We start from the raw sequence: 23,926 nt of genomic DNA on the forward strand, positions 1-23,926 counted from the left end.
TCTCTCTCTCTCTCTCTCTCTCTCTCTCTCTCTCTCTCTCTCTCTCTCTCTCTCTCTCTCTCTCTCTCTCTCTCCCTCTCTACCTTCTTCTCCCTCCCTCGTCCTTTGCTTCGTCACCTCTTTGAAAGCTGATCAGGCTCGTCATTTCTTTGAAAGCTGATCGTTTCTCTTTGCAAAAGAAACACTGACTAATGCTCTTCTCCACTTGCCGACATTATCACGATAATGATAATTCATTGATGAGGATATGGTTCCAAGGTTAGGACTTGGAACTTTCATAGATGTTCATACAGATATTTGTGGAATGTGAATTATTTTTCCATGTGTGTTTATACTTTTATGAACTGAAAAACTGGGATTTAAGTAGATATTTGTTCTATGTGCCACCAGCAAAGAGATGACTGAAGAAATAGGACTTAATTCTATTTGTCACAATGAAGTAGAAGAAAAATTAAATATAAAAATCGGATTGTAAATTGTTTCCCTGTGTATTTAAACTTTTATGGAGATGGCTAAAAAAAATGGAACCTAAATAGAAATTTGTTCTATCTGACACAGTGAAGAGATGATTAAAGAAATGGAATCTAAATAGAAATTTGTTCCATCTGCCACAATAAAGAAATAATTAAAGAAATGGAATTTAAATAGAAATTTGTTCTATCTAACACAGTGAAGAGATGATTAAAGAAATGGAGCTTGAATAGAAATTTGTTTTATCTGCTACACTGGAGAGCTTTGTTGCATCAATAATGTAATTATAAGCATTATTATAATTATAATTATAATTTTTTCATTAGAAATTCGTAAACTTGAGGGAAAAATGATACAGATAAAACAAAATAGAGTATTTAGAAAAGTTCACCTCCAAAAGAAGCGAAATAGAGATGAACATGTAGAAAATTTGCAAGGAATCATGATTTTGGAAGATTTTGCAAGAACTAACTGAAAGAAATAATCTAGATTTTAATCTGGATTTCCTCAAGTGCTGAAGAGTCTCCTCCACAAATAAAATGCGGATTTTTTTCATTGAAAATTCATAAATTCTGAAATCAGAGAGGAAATGATACAGAGAGAACAAAGTAGAGTATTCAGAAAAACTTCTCTCTCAAAAGAAGCAAAATAGAGGTGGTGAACAGGATGCAGAAAATTTGCAAGGAAGAAGTGTCAGGAATCACGACCTCGAAAGGAATTCGGGTGGGAATGAAAAACTGGATCGAAGAAGAAATAAAGAAGCGAAGAAACGAAAGCGAGAAACCCTTGACCCAGATGCTGTACGTTGAAAAAGAAATATACTCGATAACGAAGTTCCAAGGCTCGCGAAAACCACTTGGTTCGGTAAAAATGGACAATTAAATGTCGAGACAACTGGATAATAAATTTCGCTTGCCCCCAGACGAGAATTTATTGTATTAATTTCAGATAAATTTCGACCTAAATAACCTAGCTACTTGAGAGAGACTCTGAGGATAGCAGTTACTTCCAAAAGAAAGTTTGTTCGAACTTGTTGAGAAGAAAAGAATTATCTGCGGTAAAAAAACACTTGAAAAAAATATTAAATATTATGAAAATATAATACATTAAATGTTACTGAATCTCGTAAAATATCTCCTTAACCATTAGGTTTAGGACCAATGTGAGTATGAATATCTTTTTACTTGGAATTTAATATTCTTTCCATTTACGATGAAAAAAAATATATGGTTCAATTAAAAAGAAATAAAAATGATCTTGAAAAACGCAAAAAATTAATACGTTATATTTTGCTCTCCTTGAAACCATGCAACTTTTGTATTAAACAATTTTTCATTGGACGCGTAATTTTGAGGTTATCTCGGGTGTGCAAGTTGCATGAATCACCCTGTATATTAAATACACAAATTTCGTATCGAACAATTTTTCATTGGACGCGTAATTTAAAGGTTACCTCAGGTGTGCAAGTTGCATGACTCACCCTGTATATTAAATAAAATATAATAATTAAAGGTAACGTCCGTGCCTGTAAAAAAGCAGTTTTGCGTCACGGAGCACGCTGATTTGCGTCACAAAAGCTAGAAGACGTCAACTCGGCCCTCGAACTTTGCATCCGAAAGGTGAATTATTACTTTAAATTGAATTACGTAGCATAATTTCACCATGACTTCGTCTGTTTCACAACACAAACGAAGTTGAACAGTTTCCTGTTTACCTTAGGCATCAACTAATCTGCTCAACTCGAGCTTTTCAATTTCTCCCGGAGAAACCTAACCTAAATTACGACAAAAGCAACAACAATTTCTAACGCTTTTTTTTTCCGTCATCCGGGCAATCAAACGAACCAACGTCAATTTCCACACACTCTCCGCAAACTTCTTGGAGAATTTTTCCAGCTTAATTGGCTTAATCGGGACGAGATAGAATCCGATTCAACCGAGCCGGCATTCCTCTTTTGAAGAGAACTAGAACGCAATCGAGCAGTGATCGATTAGGTAACGGCGAAATCGAAAAAGGGAACGGCCGTTAATTGAGGCTGCGCCGCCTCGTCGGGACCACCAGCCACGTTCCTTCTGGAGAATTGCGGAGACTCGGTGAATTTCGAAGAAGAAAAAAAAAAGAAGAGAGAAAGAAAGAAAGAAGTCAGCCGATAAAGAAGAATTTTAGGCCTTTAGATCGGTCAAGTTACTTCTGTTTGCGCTAACTTCAAGAGTATACAAGTACCTATTACAGAATGGAAAGCAAATAGGTTACATTGTACGTATGTATTAGAATATTGATTATGATATTTACAAATAGCACCGTAGAGTCACATGTATAACTCTACATCTGTGTAACAAGTACTAACGTTTAATTAATTAACAGTTACATTTTTAATATAATTTTATATTATTTACTACTACCATTTATATAATTTTACTATTAATTTTACTACTATTACTAATTATACTATTGATTTTATATAATTTTACTATTGGTTTACTATTGATTTATAATTTTTATAACTTACTGGTAATAACAGTAACATTTAATTATTTATATCTCTGGGACGGAAACTGGTAATGAAGATGTAACATTTGTTCAAAGACATTATTAGTTTAAATAAATAGCTTAAGTCGAATAAGATTCTCAAGTTAAATTAAATTCTAAAATTCTATATTCTCTTTAAAAGAGATTGATAATTAAAAAAAATGAAATTAGTTTAAAGAAATTAATAGTTTAAATAAACTGTAAATTAAGAGTTTAAATAAATAGTTTAAATAAACAGCTAGTTCAAATAAATAGCTTAAATAAACAAACTTATAAATTGAATAAAAGTGAAATTAGGTTAAAAGTTAAGAAATGCGAAACCTAGTTGAGGGTTAATTATAATTACAAATGTAACAGAATGTACGTATCGCACGTGCAAAATATAGCAAATGTGAGTGTAAAAATAAAAAAAAATTTGAAAAATTGGGTCAATTTGGGACACCAATGTCAGGAGGAACACTTCTTTTTGAAAAAAAAAACTTGTCATAAAAATGTTTCTAACGGAAAAAAAAAAAAAAACTAAGAATAAATTGAAGTTTGGATAACTTGACCAGTTCGAAATGAGGCCTTGGTATTCGACGACCCAAACAAGGGATTGGTCAATCCAGTTTTCTAATCAATCATCGACCGAGCTGTCGACGAGCCTGCATTTAATTATCCGCCAGATTGTCCCTAGGCATACGAAATGAGAGTGAAAACGATATCGATGAGTTACCTAATTATTTTTCAATCTATGGGTCAAGAAATCCCTCCAGGCGATAGTTATTTGTTTGAAGAAGAACATTATTGACATAAATGTAAGATTTCACTTGCAAAAATTCTACAAAATTAAGAGATACTTAACACTCAATACCTTGGGTCATTCTGGTTCATTACAATAAATCTATCACAGATTTATATAGTAAATTAATTATCAGATGACTCGTGTAATGGTTCTTTTAATTCTAGAATTACTTTTTAACCTACAACTCAAGAAATCCCTCCAGGCGACTGTTATTTGTTTGAAGAAGAATATCATTGATGAATGAGATTTCACTTACATTCTACGAGATTAAGAGATACCTAACACTTAATACCTTGGATCATTCTGGTTCGTTATAGTAAATCGCTTCCAGCTTGATTAATTATCAGATGACTCGTTTATTGCCTCTTTTAGTTACGGCATGATTGAGAGCTTCGGCACAGTGGTGAATTCGCACGTAATTAACGCCAGAACTACCAAAATGGGCGAAGGCCAATTTATAATTTTTGTTAATTAGACTTAAATAGTCTAGACTAATCAAGAAAATTGCAATCCTCTCTTCTGCAAAAGATGTCAAAGATAATTTACAACTCAACATTTGTATGAATGTACTACATATATGAATGTAAAACTTTGAGTGGCAGAGAAGATTCCATCTTTATCTTGACTTCTCAAAATCACCTGAGAACACTTCAATACTAGATGGACACAAATATACTATATATACTATAAAAAAATGTAAGTACCTAGAAGTCGCTAATGATGTCTTGACTTTAAACAACTGCACAAAAAAAAACAGAGTTTCGTCAGAATGTCAAAAAAACCGGTCTCCAAAAAAAACGTACCTTCTTCCTACCAACTACCGTGGGGCTCCTTTGATAATCGTCGACGATTCCCAACAGGCAGTCGTCGCATTTGCAGTAAAAGTTCCCACTGGACGCTGAGTCGCTAGAGAGAAACGAGTTGTAAGTGCTGGCGCTGTTCTGACTGTCCATGGAGTCCGTCCTCCTCAGAAGAAGACTATTCTTCTTCTTGCCACCAAGTCGAGCATCGGCATCGCGATCGTCCTCGCGAAGATTCTGCTTCTCGATCTTCGCCAGGAGGATCTGCTCCATCAGGTTCAAGGTCGGCGGCGTGGATAACGTGGGCGACGCAGGTGTTATCGGGGCGCTTCCTTTGAGACTCTCAGCCTCAATCTTGTCTTCTTCGTCCATATTGACGTGATGTGAGTCAATTGCTGCTCGAACGTAGATCTCGCAGTGCGTTACACGTCGAGATTTTAATTATAAATTTAAGAGTACGAGTTATCAAAATCCTCTGAATCCTAGATATTGTTGAATCCTCGATTTCATAGCTTCTTCTTTCACTTTCTCTTTCACCTCTTCAATTTCTCCTGGTATCCTGGTATCCTAGTTTTGTTTATGCTTCACAGGTGCTCAATTCCTTTTGTATATTCTAGGTCCTCTTGACTTCTTTTTTTAAATTTCTGACTCTTCTTGATCATCTCCAAGAATATAAAAATGTACTTTAAATCACCGGTGGCAGACACTTGATGGAACAATAATTACTTACAATATTAATACCAACAATGTAACAATGTCAGTATAAATAATACAATTTGACCGCGAATTTTATAGAATTCTAAATTACACAGGAGTTTCTCATCATTTGGACTTTCTCAATGCAAAAAATTCTTTGAAACCTAGATATTATTGAATCCTTGATTTTCATAGCTTCTTCTTTGACTTGAAATTTCTCCTGGTATCCTAGGTAGTTTTATGTTTCACAGATTCTCAATTCCTTCCTATATTTTAGATACTCTTGATTCCTCTTTTTTAAATTTCTGACTCTTCTGGATCATCTGTGATTTTTGACGATTAAGAAAAGGAAAATACATAAAAATGTAAAAATATATTTCAAGTCACCGGTAACAAACACTTGATAACTAGCGCAGAATATCAATAGCGACAGAATTTATCCTGTGTGAAACACTATTTTTTAACTCACGGTTAAACCATCCACCATTGATCCACACTTGATCCAATGAATCTAATTCACATCTCAGGTGTGAACAATGACTAGTCTCATCTATTTCACCGTTCACGACTACCTGCGAACTTTTATCACCAAAGACCTGTTACGGGTCTTCCTTCTCTCTAATGGCACGTCGCATCGTCACGGCCTTGACGCGGCGACCAAGGCTTCGTTTCAGCGCCACGGGACAGTCGTTCTAGCGACACAGAGGGATCAATTTCTGCCCGGGTTGTTCCCCGGCGCATTCCGAGACTCTACTGAAACTCTGGACAACCGAACGAACACGACTGCTGAATTACAAATTGTTGTCGCAACTCGATACGTTGTCCTTTACATAACATGGGAGACATAATTCAACAGAATTAAAAGGAACGGTCGAGAGGAAAGAAGAGAGAGAAAGAAAAAGAAAAATAACAAGAGGATGACAACATCGAACGATTCTCCAGTTTCCTGAAACTAAGCCAATTTTAGACCCAGATGAGAGAAAGAATGTAGGGGGACTCTGTTCTTGATACTTGATCGCTCGAACGATCCTCCAGTTTCCTGGAACTGAGCTAATTTTAAATCTAGACAAAAGAAAGAATGTAGGGGAGTTGTGCTAAGCTAATTTTAGACTTAGATGAAACGTCTTAAAATGTTAAAAATTAGTTATAAAGTACTTTGGCCAAGGACAAAGTACAAATGTGGTAAGGATACATTATAAACGAGCCCACGGTCAGTTTTTGCAAAATTTTCTACATCAACAAGTTCCAGAAAGGAAGTCCTGTCTTGTTATAAAAGTTCTGTAAAATTGTACAGTATCATTTGGTATAGAATTGTTACAGTATAATTATACCATACTATACGAAGAATTATTACCATGTTACAGTATAGAATTATATCCTCACAACGTAACAACGTCTTCGGCATTTGGATCGCTCCGATCGAGAATCGAGAGCGAAAAGGAAGGCACGAGGACACAAGAGGATCGGGAGGCAGGCTCGGTTGCACAGTTTTCCGCTACTGACCCGAATTGACCGCTTCCTGTTATAGTAGCCTCCGCGATACAGCGTGGTTCTAAATTGAAAGAGTCGGGCAACGGCTCTGATTTGACGCAGCGTCACTCACGGTCGCTCGCGGTATTCTGATCTTTCGAAGGGGGGACCGAATCAAGGCTAAGGTACGAACCATCGTTCAAATTTCGCGCCTTCGTCCGCGGATATAGTCAACCCCCCCCCCCCCAAAAAAAAACGTGATTATACAGTAAGTTTAATGAGAACGTAGACGCCATTTCTCTGAAAAGAAAAATATTCAAATATCTTTTGTTCACAATTTTGCACGGATCGAAAATACTATTACGTTCTCGGTTAATAGCGCGTCCAATCTCCCTTGGACATGTTTTCCATCTTCTCAACTTTTCACCATAAAGGTAAAGACCTCCATGCTTCTCGTATTCGACGACTTGGACTTTCCGTTGTTAACCTCTTGCGCTGGAATGACGTGCCACGCACGTCGAGAATTTTTTGTGCCAAAATTGCAATATTTTCTCAGTTTTAAGTATATTGAAATATAACCGAGGCAAAACAAATAATAAATTTATTACTTCTTAGTAATTTCTATCCAGTGATACGCCGATGAATTCAAAAAGAAGACGAATTATTGTATACGGTTTGGTCACTCGTTATGGTCCGCGAACTACTTACTAAAGCAAGAGGTTAACCTCTTGCGCTGGAATAACGTGCCACGTACGTCGAGAATTTTTTGTGCCAAAATCGCAATATTTCTTCAATTTTAAGTATATTTAAGTATAACCAAGGCAAAACAAATAATAAATTTATTACTTCTTAGTAATTTCTATCCAGTGATATGCCGATGAATTCAAAAAGAAGACGAATTATTGTATACGGTTATGGTTTTATTATTGTATACGAATTATTATATTTGGTCACTCGTTATGGTCCGTAAACCAGTTACTAGCGCAAGAGGTTAAGACACGTGTGTCACGCAGTCTATGCACTTCGCGATTGACCAAACATGTTTCAAATCCCGGTTTGTCCACGGAGATCCAATTGTCCAAACTTGTATATCAAATATCAATAATTTGACTCTTTTTTCCTCTCAATGGGAATTTACAATGGGAATTCCCTGATCACTGAAATTGAAAAATTGTGATGTACGTGGGTGAAAAAAGAAGAAAATAGAACAGGAGAGTTCTCTATCAATTTCAACCGTAAAAGTATAATAAGTAGAAATATTCATGTAGGGAGAGACTACAGCTTGAGCTAATTAAGTCGTATACAGGGTATCCTATTTTAATCTATAAATACTATTATCATGCAGGGAGAGACTACAGCTTGAGCTAATTAAGTCGTATACAGGGTATCCTATTTTAATCTATAAATATTATTATCTCCTATTAAAATATTCGTCATTTAAAAAATGTCTCAAATGCATTTCTTTTATTTTGAGAGGGTAGTGATTTGGTAGACTTGGTTTGTTTCTAGATAGACGTGTGTAAAAGAGCGTAGTGAAGGTTATTGCTATGTTTTCAAGTATAATTGTGTAATTTCTTTTTTCTGTATCAGCCGATGCAAGTATTATTAGTATTATAAAAGTATTAACCTATCTAAAACCCATTAGTTTAAAAGTTGGTATATATAATGTATTCATGAAGTCTATCTGTGTATAAAATGTCAGTCGAATCCCAGACCTGGGAAGCCTTGCACTCTCCTTGTAAGTATACCAAATATGTATATCAAATTACTGTCCTCTCAAAACAGAAAAAAATTGCACTCAAGGAATTGTTTAAACGACGAATAGTTTAATAGGAAATAATAATATGTACTCATAGATTAAAATGAGACATCCTGTAGAAACCTGTATTATAAAATTATCACATTACAAAAGAATTCATTGTAATACCTTGGAATTTATTGTAATATCGAAATGGATGACTATCTTGTAAAAAAGATTATTTTCAAGCAGTTACACGAACGATCACGGTCATTTCCATGAAGTTTAACTTGCTTCGAAAGAAATGACGACTCTCGTTATCGGTGGTTCGTTCGTCTGGATCGACAGGAAAACAAAAGGTGTACGATTACATCCTCCTCGGTTGGTAGTGTACTCTTGCATAATGAACCAGTATTCACTGATTGACGTAACGTATTTGCCTAGCTCCTCGACATCGCAAACATCTCTCCCTATCTCTCCTCGCTTCGAATGTTTATTTTCTCGAATGGATCTCCTCGCTCTGTGGATCTACTGATGAGAAACTTCTGTTTGCGAAAATTCTCATGAACGAGAATCACGTGTAAAAAGAACGATCTAGGAGGATTGGGTTACCTCGACGTTGGATTTCAGAACTTTAGAACAAGACGACGACGAGATAAAAAATGTTCTTCCTGCAAAGACTTTTCGACTTATTGAACTAAATTACAAAGTTAATCCTTGGATCACAAGATCCAAGGTCGACACAATGACTGATTGATCGATCGATCGAGGGAAAGATATTTTTGCGAATAAAACAAAGAAACAGCTACGTAACAATGATATTTATAGGCTCTGATGTTTCCGATTCGATCTTCTCATCTTGCTCGACGTTGTCAACAACGCTTAATCGTCCTCACGCCTCTTTCTACGTATAGAAAAGTCGATCGCACGACCTTGAACCACTATCATCATAAATCTACATTATCTGCTTTTCTCGGACAACAACACTGTTTAATCTCCATAAATTTTCATTTGCAGATTATTTACACTAATTTCGCTATTGGACAAGATCTCGTTCGTCTTCGATTCGTCGAGCAAGGAAATAAACAGTCATGATCCGAGCGACCATACACGAAAGTAAACAAAGAGAAGAGGAAGAAGAAATGGGAGTAAATGGGAAAAAAGATACGAAGATAATTATTGTCGACTGTCGCAATAGATACCACGATCAGACCGATTGATAATTCGATTGGATAAAACCGACTTTGCCTGGCGATTTGTAATCTTCCGCGAAGATGGATAAGGGGCCGTGTAGAACAACAGCTGAATAAATATCCACTCGTGTCGAGGAGAAAATCACAATTCACCATTAGAAGGAGCCAAATGGCCGTGCAAAATGGCGCTCCGCTGCGTGGACGTGAATTTTCAATTGTGAATTTTTCGAACAGCGAGTCTCTTCATCGTTGATGTCTTCATCCCGACAAGAGGAGCAAATCATTCGATTTGGACGTTGTTATCGTCTTGCGAGGAAGCAAGTTATCTGAAGTTTTGTTGTCGAGGGATCACGCGGCACATTTCGAGTTTCTGAGCGAGAACGATGAAGCGACAGAAGATTTTGTATAGTTTTCGTTTGAGGTGAACAAAGATGCAATGATTGTTACGTCACCTTCAGCGTCAATGTAAATTTTAATGACGCTGCTCTTCTTCCTTTTATGGGGTACAGTCTCATTTATGAAAAAATGAAACAACAGATTATCTTCTTCAGCAAATATTAGTTATTATGACATATTACACAGATGCAAAGTGTTGATGCACAGTGTCAGATATGATGCAGAGCACTGAAAGCATTATACGTACAGTATTGCATTTATTAATCTTCAGTTTGAAGAATTCAAACTCACATTGCATAGCACTGCAATTTTTTTCTTTTCTTCTTCTTCAAGGAAAACCATGATTCTTATTGCGAGTGTAAGTGGGTGTTACAGTCGAGGTTAAGGGAAGAAATCATTCAGAACTTTCAACAATAAAAGAAGACAAGTATCTAAATAAAAAACCTTAAATGAAAGAAGAGAAGTACCAAACCTTAAATGAAAAGAGATAAGTACCAAACCAAAATAAGATCCTTCTTTACCAAATAAGATCCTTTTAACCAAACAATCCTCAATCTCCAAATGTTCATTGTAGATCCACCTATTGAAACCAAACTTTAAAGAAACAAAATGTATAACTTATTATATAATAAGTCAATCAAAGAAAAAGACAAACGAATTAGAAGAAAGAAGAGAAGAGAAATGAACAATAGGAACAAAGAAGAGAAGAGAAGTGAACAATAGGAAGAAAGAAGAGACGAGAAATGAGACAAAATGACAGGCGATTTGCAACATGATTTTGTGAGAAACCTGTTGGTTTGGTGATCGAAAATAGGGCAAACTATCGCCATTTTCGAGCGTTTTTTCGAGCTCGAGCGAGAAGCAGACGAGCGTTTCGAAAGCGAGAGGCCGCCACAGAATTTTCAAGCGCCCGCGATATTATTTTCAGTCACGGCTACCAATGTTTTATTTATGACACGTTCGACACAGTCTCTACGACTCTACGCGGCTCTATCGAATAAATCTCCTGCGGCTAGTTTTCTCTATCGTCGAATCCTATCTTTGACACGCTAGTCGATAGACCAAATTTGCCTTGATAAATCTCATACTCGGGGTTCCGTTGATCGATGACATTTCATTCCAATAATATTTATATCAAACGACCATAGAAAAGATAAAAGTAGTTGAAATTAATTACTCGAAAAAGGAAATGAGAAACAAGTCTTTGCAACAGTGTAAAGACAAAAATAATTCTCGTTTGCTTCAGTTTGGGAAAATTGGGAATTATTTGTTTCTTTAGGGAACCTTTTTGAAGAGTCTGAAGACAAAAATAAAGGCTCGTTATTTTCAGCTTGGGAAAAATTAGAAATCTTGTCTATTTGTTTCTTCAGAAAATCTTCTTGAAGAATCTAAAGATAAAAATAAAGGCTCGTTATTTTCAGCTTGGGAAAAATTGGAAATCTTGGTTATTTGTTTCTTCAGAAAGTCTTCTTGAAGACTCTGAAGGCAAAAAAGAAATGCTTGTTTGTTTGGGAAAAATTAAGAATCTCAATTACTTGTTTCTCTAGAAAAATCTAAAAACTTGTTGGTTTCAATTGGAGAAAAATAATACTTGTTGGTTTCAATTGGAGAAAATTGAATATCTTGGTAATTTGTTTCTTCAGAAAATCTTCTTGAAGAAAAGCTGATTCAAGACATTTCCCACACTTGATAATTATCAGTTGCACTGGAAACCACGAGTTTCTTTACCTGAAGTCAAAATCAAGAGACGGTACGAGAGAGCGTGAACGTCCGTCTTTATCTGCTCTTATCTCATTCACGATCGATAACGTCGATTTACATGACTGGACAATAGTCGTCTATTCCGCGTGACTGTAAATGTCACTGAATTCTTTTACTCGCTTTTCTAGGTCACTCTCTACATGGAAAGTATGACAGACACGGACATTACAGTAGAATTAGACTCGTGTCAGTATTCAACAAGCACAAAATGACCATTTCTTAAAAAAAAAAAAAAAAAAGAAGAAGAAATATTTTAGTACAATTTTTCAAACATTGTCGCACTTCTCTGAATTCTTAACAGTGCAAACGATTCAAATTACAAAAAGCTTTTTGCAAAAATACCTTGTAACAAACGTGATCGACGTTCTTGCGTAGTATTTCCCTGAGACTAAGGTCTGTCTCGTCTCCAGGACTGATTTGCAACGAACTGACCCAATATTTTCCACGTTTCGCGCTTCCACGACGTCGACAGTGTTTCCTGGTTGCGCGTGTGCAACCGTTAATGCAAAAGAAGATCTTCATTTCGGATAAAAACGTAACAGAAGGCGCTGGTAGATCGCATAACTGGTTCTGTAGGCAGTCAAGAAACCGACTGATTGCCAATACCGTTGACGACGTTGCAAACGTCTGATTTTATCACGGTGACAATTTTTTGATAAGTTTTTCTTTTCTTTCGATTCTCACGCCGTTCCGAGAATTGGAATTCTTATCGGATGGCGAGGAGATCGTCGTATCTGGCGATGAACAAAGCAAGGCTACCAAAGCTTCGACTCGGTTGCCATTAAAACTGAAAAAGAACGCCTCCATTGTCTCCTCGGTATCGCTTGTTTCAGAGACTCTGGTGTCGGGGATAACCTCGAGCAATTGAACAACTTTGAACAGCTTTCCCACTCTTAATTGCTTGGACAATGGAAGAGGAACTTTTGTTGCACAAACGAAGAACTAGAGATGCTAGTTACTGTTCAAAATTAGATAGATTGTAATTAGAGAAATCCTACGTTCTACGAGACTGGAGTCTTCCAATGAAAAAAAAAGCTTTTAAAAGCTTTTACAGAATCTTCTTGCAAAGGAGAGACCTTAAAGATGAGGAGCAGAGCTTAGATAAAAAGTGACTCTATCATAGGAATATAGACTGTACCACGTGGCGCGTTAAAAATATCCAAAATACCTCCCCCACTTGATTTCACCAGGCTCACGCACCGACAGACTAGGTTTATTTAAAATCCTCTTCGAAAACATCTCATCCTCACCAAAACAACAAACTGCTCCACCACTTTTTCACTGGAATTCTATTTTTTGTTCTTCTTTTGTTGTGTCATCTCGCAGCTCCTCTCGACTAGAACACACTTCACTCTGCAATTAGAAACGTTTCAGAGACTGTCTTGAAAGGAGTCGAGACAATTTTCACGACCAAGGGTCGGTTATTAGCGATCAGGCGGGCCAGTATCGAATTACACGCGCCTTACACTCTGAGAATGGCGACGAGCCATTCGCAGTGAATACACAGCGAGCTCACACCGGCCTACAGATCCCTTGGAAAGCGGTGTTAGCCGACTGACTAGCCACTATCACCAACTCCAACTGAACTGAAGTGAACTGAACTGAACTGAACTGAACTGATCCCTGTTGCCGCGGCCAGTCGAATGTTGGCTGCCTGGAAGGACGTCTTAGCTTGCACTTTTACAGCTGAAACGTTCGTGAACGTCAAGCGTGGAATAGAGTTTTTTTATTTGAAGTAAAACTCCCGGCGCCGGCTCTCTCTAAACACATTGAGGATGTCTTCTCCGTAATTGATGATGTTCTTCTTGTGAGGAAAATTGAAGATAAAACAATTAAGCCTCGATGGAAGATACACAAGTGAACAGTTTAGAAGAGTTTAGAAGAAGCATGTTTGAAGTACCATACGACTGTTTGTGTAACAAACAGATCCGGTTCTTGATTGATGCTGTTTCCCAGAGAAAATCATTCCGAGATCGGCGGATGAAATTTATAGCAATGTTTCATCAGTTCTTTTTCTTCCTCCGTGGACAATCAAACTGCGTTGATATTGATGTTTCTAAGACTCCTTTTAAAACATCAGTTCTCAGAGTCAGAGAGAAAAAATCTAATTGTTTTTAGACTCTATTTACATTGAGCGTCGTACAGATAATTTTATTTTCTGCATGATACTCAATGTGAATTTAAATAAAATTACCTGCATGACACTCAAGAGTAGAGTCTAGATCAAAGAGATCTAGAAAATTTTCTACCGAAATTAGATAGAAACAGAGAACGTACATAATAGTGGCTGGCAGCAGTTACATTCCATTCGACTGTGCATAGAGTTGAACATTGCTTGTACCCACACAAAGAATGCAACAAAGCGAGCGTACACGTGCACGACGATTTGTAAACACGTTGTTAAATGAGTAGGTAGATAAAGACAAGTATGCACGTTTGTACGTACAATGGAAAGGCATGCATAACAGATTCCGAGAGCTACACGGAACGTTCCTCCGAATGTCACATTCTCGTTGACGATTTGCAGTCGTGCAAGATCCTACTCGCTTCGCAGTCTTAAGAAATATATCTCAAAATTCTTTCTATCGCTGTTAGAAAAATTTCTTCATTTTTAGCAAGCTTCTTTAGGAAACTCTAGAATGGAAGAACGAAATACTGTTAAAAAGATGTTATGACCGAGTAGGTAAGGTTGATCCCTGTCGATCCGTTAGAATTTTTTAGATACCGAGGCGAATTCCATTCCTTCCCGGCGAATGAATAGTCCGTTTGTTTGCAAACTGGAGCGCAAGAGGCACGACGTGCGGTTGCGTAAGATAAATTACTCGCTTCACGGGGACAATAACGTACGTTGGTGATACGACGTTCTGCCACGCATAGGCATTTTTCTTCGGTCTAACATTGAAATATTTATAAACCTGGAATGGAAGTACGTCAGAATGACGGAGACAGAGCTGACGGATTTACATGAATTTTATTTATCGACCTTTTCTTCTTCTCTCGCTCTCTCTATCTTCATCTGCAATTTGTATCTTTCTTAAAATAGCCACGCAGCTATAAACGCAGAATAACATAATGATCAGTGTGTAGTAAATTCATTAAAATCAATCATGGTGCAAAAAATAATCCATCTTCTGAGACAAGACAGTCCGCTCGTGTTTATCAGTATGTTTCTCACGCCGCTTGTCACAATTACTAATTGCAAGGCGAGAGATAATTAATTTTACTGGCGCTGGCACTCACCTTGGACGTCTTAATCACTTGCGGCTCAGCGACGTCGGACTCGTCCCCGCTGAGGCTGGACGTGGTGGAGCAGTCTGAAATTTTTCGCGCCGGTGGAATGTTCAGGAAGCCAATTTTCGTTTTCTCTTGCAAGTCTGGCGAGTTCTCCGACGGGTACCGTGTGAACTGTGCGTCGAGCTTGGTGTAGTAGGAGTCGGTGGAATCCAGGCAGGAGTTTCTCCTGTTTCCAGCCTCGTTGAAGTTTCTGAGGAAGATTATCGTTCATCAAGCGATCCATCGTGTCGCGGTGGAACGGAGAAATTCAGAAATTAGATACCTTACAGCGACAGCGTTCATAGAATCAGGACACAAACAGCAAGAGTCTGAATGTCGTCTGCTTGAACGACAGACTTGCAGGAACTGAGTATCCAGAGATTCACGGATTTCGTCGCAATCCAGGCAAGAGCAGCTGCTTGCTTGGCTGGGAGTGCCGCTGGTCCCCTCGTACTTTTCAAGATCAAGATCATTCCTCTCCAGTTTTTCATCCAAGTAAGAGTAATCGGAGTAATCGCTAACGACTACACTGGGTGTTCTCCAGTACCTAGGCCTTCCCTCGTTGTGCTCAGTCTCACTTCCCTCCACCATACTGGTACTGTCCCATCCTGTAAAAAATTTTTCCCAATTATTTTTGAATTCTCAAGAACCATTTCCCTACACCAACTTTTTCTTTCCTCGCATAGAATACTTGAATACTTAAGAAGTATTAATGACACTGATTAAATAGTGTGGTATTACTTAATGCGAGATATTAATTCTTAATTCTTAATGGTTTGATGAAAATCATTCAATAATGGAAATTGAGCAAAAATAGATTGCAAATGAAATGTTGTGAATATTTATGTAACCTTGATTCTTAATGGCTTATGTTAAATTAGTTATTGTAAAAGTCGAACTATTATATTATATTATGTTAAATTAGTTAGTCTAACTCATTTACGATCAAACTATCATTTGACTTTGAACTATTTTTATAATATTACATTTGATTTTCAACTTTTACAAAATGACATTTTTATAAAACGTCACAGATCTGTCGTCTACGTTCAAGAGACAATCTTCCGAAGAATTTAGATTTTGAACTATTTTTACAAAATATACGTTACATTCGATACTATTTTCATAAGATATATTAATATTTGATACCATTTTTATCTGTCGTCAACACTGAAAAAACAATTTCCCGAAGAATTTTAATCGTGCGGCTATTAGAAGAGACAATACGGACAGCGCGTACGGCGAAGAAAAAAAAAAGAAGAAAAAAGAAAGAGAGAAACGATGATGTCATTGACACAGACAACGCGTGGTCAGGATTGTGTTTTCAACTGATTCTCCCCTCCCCTCTGTCGTCACCGCGGCGAGCAACTGGTGGCATAATTCCATCCCCCTCGCACCTTTTATTTGATCCTCGTCGCTGAGCACTGCGCTGTCGGAGCTGCAGCACCTAGTAACCCGTAGTTTGTGCCGTTTTTGTTGGTGAATGGTGAGAGACGTGTCCTCGTCGCTGGCCGCGGCCGAGTCGAGGCTCCAGCATCGTGCCATCGATCCTCTTCTACGATCCGTGTCCGTCTCGATGCCCTCGTCGCTCTGCGGGCTCTTGCTAAGGGACCTCACCACCGGCATTCTCACCGTGTCGAACTCGTCGTACGTTTCATTCTCCTCTATCGGGTCTACCGCGCGCGCCACGGCGTTCTTCTGTTGCTTCTTCGACTTCATCGCGGCGACGCTGTTCTTTTCACCGAGCACTCGTTCCAAGCGCCGAGCCAAGTCGCATACCAACGAGCCGGCATCGCTCTCCGCGACGTACTGATTCTCCACGATGCCTACGCGTCGTTTACGCGACGATTGTACCGCGTTCGAGGACGACGTGCACCACACGTTGTTTTGTTGCTTCCACGAACGACGACGCCTCGCTTCCGATTTCTCGCCGGTGATGGAACTATTCTTCGAACATTCCTGGCAAAATAAACAGGCATGTGTACATATGCGCGTGTATACATATACATATACATGTTATGAAGTATAATACTATGTATATTTATATATATCATATATATTATTGTAACGTTCATAATATGAATATATGTAGTGTAATGTGGGATTGGCAAATTCTGAGAAAAGGGCCCAGAACTTTCTCCAGTACCCAACAATTATAGCCCAACTGGCGTACCGTGCACTGTAGAGAAAGTTAGGCCTGATACCTGAGAATATTTGCTAACTCTCCTAGCAATACACCTTAGGATTATGTGTTTGTGTGTATGTGTGTATGAACGAATGTTTCGAGCGGTCACCGAGAATACAGAGAGTAGCGAGTTTAGTGAGTAAATATAGCAATTAAGAGAGAACAGTGTAAAACTTCATTTTCAAATCACTATTAAACGAAATTTCTTATTTTTAACTTTAAATAAACTACCTTCTTATACCAAAATTCCTATATATATATATATCAATAATTTCAATTTATATATAATATATTAATTACATGTACATGTATAAATATCAAATCGTTATAATATTTATAATCAATTTATATATAATTTATACATGTATACAAATTTATATACAAATATCAATTACATACATATATAAACATTAATAATATATATTGCTACTAATACATTATTATAAATTCAGTAAAATATTTAATTGTTGGTAATAAATGTTTTTCTAGTTTCGAGTGATCATAAAGATTTATGAGGTTATTTAGAAATGAAGATTATAGTATATACATGTATATAACTGATATTTAGAAATATATCCTAGCAAAATGTAATATTCTATGTACACTGGCTTTAAAACTAAGGCATGATTATCACAATTTGATAGAGTATGAAACTAATCTAAAAGTATATACGTATATCAGTATACAATCTAGTATGTATTATGGTGTATTAATATATAACATAGTATGTGATATAGCATATAGGTGTAATATAGTAGAGTATAAATATACTATAAACATATACATACACGAGTCTGAAAGTACATGTAAAAATTACAAGCTACTGCAAACGTACATTTAGCAAACAATGAAACAAGAAGGTAAACCAAGTTTATAAGCACTGTTATACTGTTGGAGGATGAAATAATTCTGTCCCAATCAAAATCACGGAATAATCGACAAAAGGGAGAGAAAATGAAAAATGAGAGTGAAAAATGAGCGCGAATTTACGAATTCGTTCGACTCGTACAATCAAGTCTCGCGTGTCACTATCACTAGAACACCCTGTACGTGTAAAACGTGGCTCTGTTTGCCATGCAGAAATATATACCTGGTTTCCGACTTCGTTGCAACCTGGTCCTAGCAACAGTTGTCTCGATCGTGTCGTTTCGTGGATTGAGAGCGGTTGTTGATCGTCACATCGGCCACCATGCCGAGAGGATACACATTGTTGTCCTCTCAACGACGCCGCTCGGCTGCTCGACGCACGATTTGAAATACAGGCGACACATCGCGCACTGACTCTGAACCAATCGCGGCCACGGCGTCGACGATAATAGAGGTCGTCGCGTTCGATTCCATGAACCACGTGAGAGCTAGATGGGAAACGTAGCTTGATCAACTGACCCGGTTTGAACAATCGGCCGCAATTCATTTTGAAGGGACTGCCTTTGCTGTCTCTCCCTTCTTCTCCCTTGCTTTCGTTGACCTTTCCATTTGCAGGTGAATCGTTTCGTATCGAGAGATGTTCGTCGATGCTCGACACATAAGTCACACTCATGATCTTCACCGTTCCCTTCGGCGGACCGCTCGTTAAATCGTCCCCGATGCCGATTCGCAATCGACTCGCAACGACCACGTCGTCGTTCGACGAGAACGTCCGGCTGAAACAGGAATGGGAGGAGGAGATTGTGATTCGAAATCCGGATACGGAGAAATTTTTTGGTACCTATTGAACTTTTACGACGACTGACTAAAATAAAGTGACATATATTAAACAGATATTTTTGGTCCATTAAGATTCAACGTTCAACGTACGATTTCTTCGGTTGAATTAAAATTGTCAGATTTTATTTTTATAACTTGACAATTATAAAAGAATTCCGCTTGAACTCTAGAATTTTGTAAAATTCGACAATTAACTACTGCTTCTGTTAAAAAAAAAAAAAAAAGAAAAATGAACTGAAAAAGAACAGTTGCTAATAGATTCCGTGAAGGATGTTATTTGAATTATATGCGTATTTATACCAGATCTTATTTCATTCTGCACGTCCATGAAGAAATATGACTACAAGCTGCTTTTATGGCACATATATATTACAAGCGACATAAATTTTTGTTATACAAACACTGTCGTTACAAGCTCTTATCTAATCTTGAAATTATACTACCACACGTAATGTTGTTCCCCATAGTGAAACTATGATTCTATTTCAATGCATAGACCATTGAAAAGCTACGGCTAAAATTAAAGAGTGCAGAAAAACGATGATGTTACGAGCACTGGTTTTTCTATCCATCTATGGCCTCTTAACGGTAAATGATCTTGTAGATCATATTCGTTTCTTGAAGAAATGAATCGCGTGCTTATGTAACAAAATTAAAAAATTAGTAAAGAATGGAATCAATCAATTTGCCTTCTCAAGTGATTATATCTTTTTGTATTTAGACCTTTGACGTAGTATTTTTATAGGGATTTTTTTTCCAAAAGGGTTTCTTTTCACTGCGCTTTCTATAGGCTGGTCGCTGAAAGACTGAATGATATAAAACAAAAATAACTTTTACAAATACGTTTTTGTAATTTTTTATTACTTCACTTGGAAATATAATTATAAATAAATATATATAAATATAGTTATGACTTTTTCAAACTTTTCAGTTTTTCAATGGCCACCCTATATTAGTAACAGAGAGAGTTAAAGGACACACATGAAGTTTCTATTTCTCAGCAATAACAATACGTCGTATAATCCAAAAATCCGTTCGTCGAACAAGAAAAAATTGTACATGGTGAAAAGTCTAATTTCAAACAACCTGGTACTCGAACGATACTCAAATATGTAGCAATTACCGAGATAAGTTCGAAATTTTCCAGAAAGGTTATGTCTCGTTGGTCTTTGCAAAAGCGGTACTTTTTTTCTTTTGCAAAACGAGACATTATTAGAAACGACGGGCCAAGGACCGTGTATCCGGGTCGAAGAAATGCGAGGGAAAGATGCATAAAAGGTATGCCAGGGTTGCTTCTTGCTTCTCCGATTGACGTCACAAGTGCGTCATTGGGAAGCAAAGAAACAAGAAAGCGCGATTGAATGATCACGGTTGCAGCAACCGACATGCGTATCGCTCGGTATCGTTTGATTCTTTCTCTTTCTCGACAATCGGTCCATTATCTCGTCAGTTCAAGTGCCCCTTGGCCACTTGAGCCTATCTGTGCCGCGACCGTTCCGTTCGACTCTCTTGTTCATTGTACGAAATAATCGTGCACGGCGCAACGAGCGGGATAATATATAATCCACGTTTTTCTTCTTTCATCCTCTCTTTTCTATCGTCTTTGCCTTGGTTTTTTTTTGTCATTAGTTTTTTTTTCTTCAAGTCAAGTAAGTATCGCCCACGCGTTGTTTTCTGTCGGGCTCGAGAGTGCTCGCTAATTGCGTACAGACGGCACACGTCCGAAGGAAGATAAGATTGCGATATAGGATCCTATTATTTTTTTTTTTCTTCGCCGGAGGAAACGAGACGTAAAACACGTAAATAGAATCACAAGGTCTGAAAAAGTATCAGTGTAAGAAAAAGATATATTTTTCCAGTTTATTTTCCATGATCTTTGCGTCGATTGATTTGACATCATATTAGGATATGTTGTGTTTAACAAAGAGATAAAGAAAATGTAAATGTTGGTCCCGATGCATGTCATTGTTGGAAGGAGGATACCCTTTTGATAATTTTTTTTTTTTATTTTTTAACCTTTCTGGTTTTATCGAAACGAAGGAAAGATCAGACAGAAGAAATAATTGAATAATTTTTATTTGGCAAGTCGAAGATGACACGAGCGAAGGAAGGCGTATAACCTTTCGAATAGCAGCCGGGCTCATATTTATGATGAAATCGGGTCAGTGTCGACCCAAGGCTAATGACTTGTATGTCCTAAATAGGCAATAACATGTATCGTGCGTTTGCATTAATTTTTGGATGAACAACGTTTGGGAAACAATTTAAGGAATTTTTATAACCGAATCAGATATGTACATAAGTGGTAAAAAGATGGAATTACTAGAAATCATGCAGAGTGCATATTGTTGTATCAACGTGCATAGAATTGAGATACATATTTATGATTTTTTATTTCGATATACAATCCTTACCTGCCCATAATGATGTCGTATTCTGCATTTTGTTCCAGATTGATAATACAAAGAAAAAAAAAAATTTTTACAATTACAATTTTTAGAAAAGATTCATAAATTCGTAGCAAAAATTATTTTTAGAAGAAGCAAATTCTTTTGCAATTAATTTCGAACACGCTTATGTCACAGAACAATCTGATTTTTTAAACTAAAAGTCTGTGGAATTCGACCGGACATTCTTGACGTTCATGGTTGCTCGCTGTCGACGAATATTAATTCCTGGTTGTGGTAATTGAGAAAAGCCATGTATGCAATGATTGTACGTCAATCGTAGCTGATGGCCGACTGAACTCGAGATTTGAACTTGACCACTCTGCAGTGACCACCTATACACGAGTTCCTGTGTAAAAGGAGGGGATCCATTACATTGAAATCAGCCTCCTAGAAGGGAAGCTTTCCACCTACGATTGACGCAACAGTCATCATTGCAGTTACACCTGTATCGTCAGTTCTCGTACGATTTCCAAACAATTTATTTTCTTTATTTTCTTTTCTCTCGTAAAAAAACAAACAAATAAAATTATATATTACGCGTTATCTAAATTTATAAAAAATTCACAGTCTTTTTAATTGTCTCTTTGGGGTTAGAGCACCTCATAGAATTTTATATCTTCGTGTTCAGCAGACTCCACGGCCACTGATCCAAATATTTCAAATTCATCTACAGTCTTTTCCGGTTTGTAGGACTTCACCCATTGACTTGCTGGACCAATTTTCAAATTTTTAAAGATAGTTTCGATGGATGGTTTGGTAACTAGAATTGTCCCACTCTGAATATTGGCTATCAAAAACTTCCAAATTTCTCTATGCACTGATTCTGAGGCATAAAATTCAAACGGATTGTTCATAATGATCACATCACACGTCTGAACTATTTCAGGACATTCCTCAATCCTTTTATTCACAATCTCAATGCGATCGTTCATGTTATATTTATTTATTATGTCATGTTGCAGCAGGCAGCATTCTCTGTTCATTTCAACGCCAATAATTTTCTCCGCAGACGTCAATACATATGCCTGAAAGACAGATTTCCAAGTAACAACATACATCTTTTGACTGTCGACCTCTTACTTGATGAAAGAAAAGGGAATAATTACTCCATACAGAACAGGACCCAATCGGGAACCTATGTCAAGCACAAACTTCCCTTGTAAACTTGGTAAAATGCTGTGAAATATATACAGCACAGCAGACAGTGACAATGAGTGCGAGATAATATCTAAAAGCAAATCCACTTCGTCTTAATAGAAGCAATGATCAAAGAGACATCGCATAATTTCGTTTGCAATGCAATATGAAATGTAAAAACAGTTAGAGAGATTAAAGCTTTCCTTACTATATTGCCTCACATTTTCAGACAAACAGTCAGCACAATATATGTTAACCACCTCCCCATTTTCTATAAGTTCATCTAGCTTTCTATTGTCGTAGAGAAACGCGTCGACGTGTTTCGTTGACTCCTTGTCGCAATCCGAGTTCTGCAGAATTACACAACTTGAGACATTTCTTTCTCATAAGAGAACACTTGAAGAATTGAAATATACATAGCTCTACTTGTTTGCACAAAATATCAGACCTCGCCGATCGTTGGTGGTAGAATTTCTTCCAACGGAAACGTTCCATCCATTGGTACTCGTTTTCTAATGTCGTTGGCGATCATTTTTATAATTTTTACTTGTTTATCTTCTACAGTACATTCCGAAGACTCCTGCATCGTATCCCCCGTGAAAGGCTGTGACTTTATTTGCTCTGGTTTCCATTTATCAGCGATGTACGACAAAAACACATTTTTATCGGTGACACTTAAAGAACACATGACAGACGTAAATATTTTTATAGCATTATCTATGGTGATAGTATCGACGGTATCCATTATGTAATCTCTTCGCTTAATTATAGGTTATGTCGACAATTTTATATTCGAGGTTCTCACACTGGAAACAATCAGACGTTAATCGAGGCGGGTCCGGATGTTCGTTTCAGCGTGTTTATTAGAAAAAAAAAAAAAATTAAGTACACAAAATGTCGATACGCATACATAGGTGTATATAAATAATTAGCCTTAACGCTAACGGTTTTGCATAGGCAAGATATAAGGCACAAAGTATGTTTCATCTTCGTTTCAAATTCAACCTTTCCTAATATATATACAAGACACTCGTCCTCGTCTCTGTTTGTAAATTTCGATTTCTGTTTCTTGTTTTTTCTTCGATCCGTGGATCGCTTTCTTTCATGATAGATAGATAGATAGATGGATATAGATAGAGATAGATAGATAGACAGACAGATAGATAGATAGATAGATAGATAGATAGATAGATAGATAGATAGATAGATAGATAGATAGATAGATAGATAGATAGAGAGAGAGAGAGAAAGAGAGAGAGAGAGAGAGAGAGAAGATTTAAATAATTAACATTACACTTAGAGGATAGGTTATACGCAGAACGACGCAACGTCGTCG

The 23,926-nt window shown here is 37.1% G+C and overlaps 2 protein-coding genes and 1 long non-coding RNA gene across 4 annotated transcripts in view; 1 reads left to right on the plus strand and 2 right to left on the minus strand.

Annotated features, from left to right (window-relative positions):
* LOC122535056 overlaps window positions 1–21,545 on the minus strand; it is a 31,480-nt gene extending 9,935 nt beyond the window's left edge. The window contains exons 1-5 of the mRNA XM_043666227.1: window positions 21,418–21,545; window positions 18,387–18,939; window positions 16,509–17,070; window positions 15,395–15,719; window positions 15,079–15,322 (exon numbers count right to left, since the gene is read on the minus strand). Of these exons, the coding sequence (XP_043522162.1) occupies window positions 15,079–15,322; window positions 15,395–15,719; window positions 16,509–17,070; window positions 18,387–18,939; window positions 21,418–21,425 (1,692 nt within the window). The 5' untranslated portion in view covers window positions 21,426–21,545. The remainder of the gene's footprint in view (window positions 1–15,078; window positions 15,323–15,394; window positions 15,720–16,508; window positions 17,071–18,386; window positions 18,940–21,417) is intronic.
* Window positions 20,848–23,661, plus strand: LOC122535066. Of its 2 annotated transcripts, XR_006308070.1 has the most exons (4): window positions 20,848–21,308; window positions 21,456–21,687; window positions 22,463–23,285; window positions 23,362–23,661. It is a non-coding gene; the product is annotated as an uncharacterized LOC122535066 (long non-coding RNA). The 2 variants fall into 2 exon arrangements; XR_006308071.1 differs by having other exon boundaries at window positions 22,463–23,661.
* LOC122535063 lies at window positions 21,999–23,335 on the minus strand. Its single transcript, XM_043666247.1, has 4 exons — window positions 23,039–23,335; window positions 22,799–22,940; window positions 22,560–22,681; window positions 21,999–22,478 (listed from the first exon to the last, which is right to left on the minus strand). The coding sequence occupies exons 1-4, from the start codon at window positions 23,333–23,335 to the stop codon at window positions 22,044–22,046; spliced, it is 996 nt and encodes a 331-aa protein (XP_043522182.1). The 3' UTR covers window positions 21,999–22,043.
* Window positions 23,662–23,926: the final 265 nt, after the last annotated feature.

Source organism: Frieseomelitta varia, unplaced genomic scaffold (genome assembly GCF_011392965.1).
Source record: "Frieseomelitta varia isolate USP_RPSP 00005682 unplaced genomic scaffold, Fvar_1.2 scaffold_666, whole genome shotgun sequence".
Taxonomy (NCBI): Eukaryota; Metazoa; Arthropoda; class Insecta; order Hymenoptera; family Apidae; genus Frieseomelitta; species Frieseomelitta varia.

What these genes read in the sequence shown, in the direction of transcription:
- LOC122535063 (XM_043666247.1), bottom strand. Translation starts at nt 23,335, where the DNA reads ATGGATACCGTCGATACTATCACCATAGATAATGCTATAAAAATATTT. An exon ending in TACCACCAACGATCGGCGAG is followed by an intron (nt 22,941 to 23,038) that starts GTCTGATATTTT and finishes GTAATTCTGCAG; the next exon opens with AACTCGGATTGCGACAAGGA. An exon ending in TGAAAATGTGAGGCAATATA is followed by an intron (nt 22,682 to 22,798) that starts GTAAGGAAAGCT and finishes ATTTGCTTTTAG; the next exon opens with ATATTATCTCGCACTCATTG.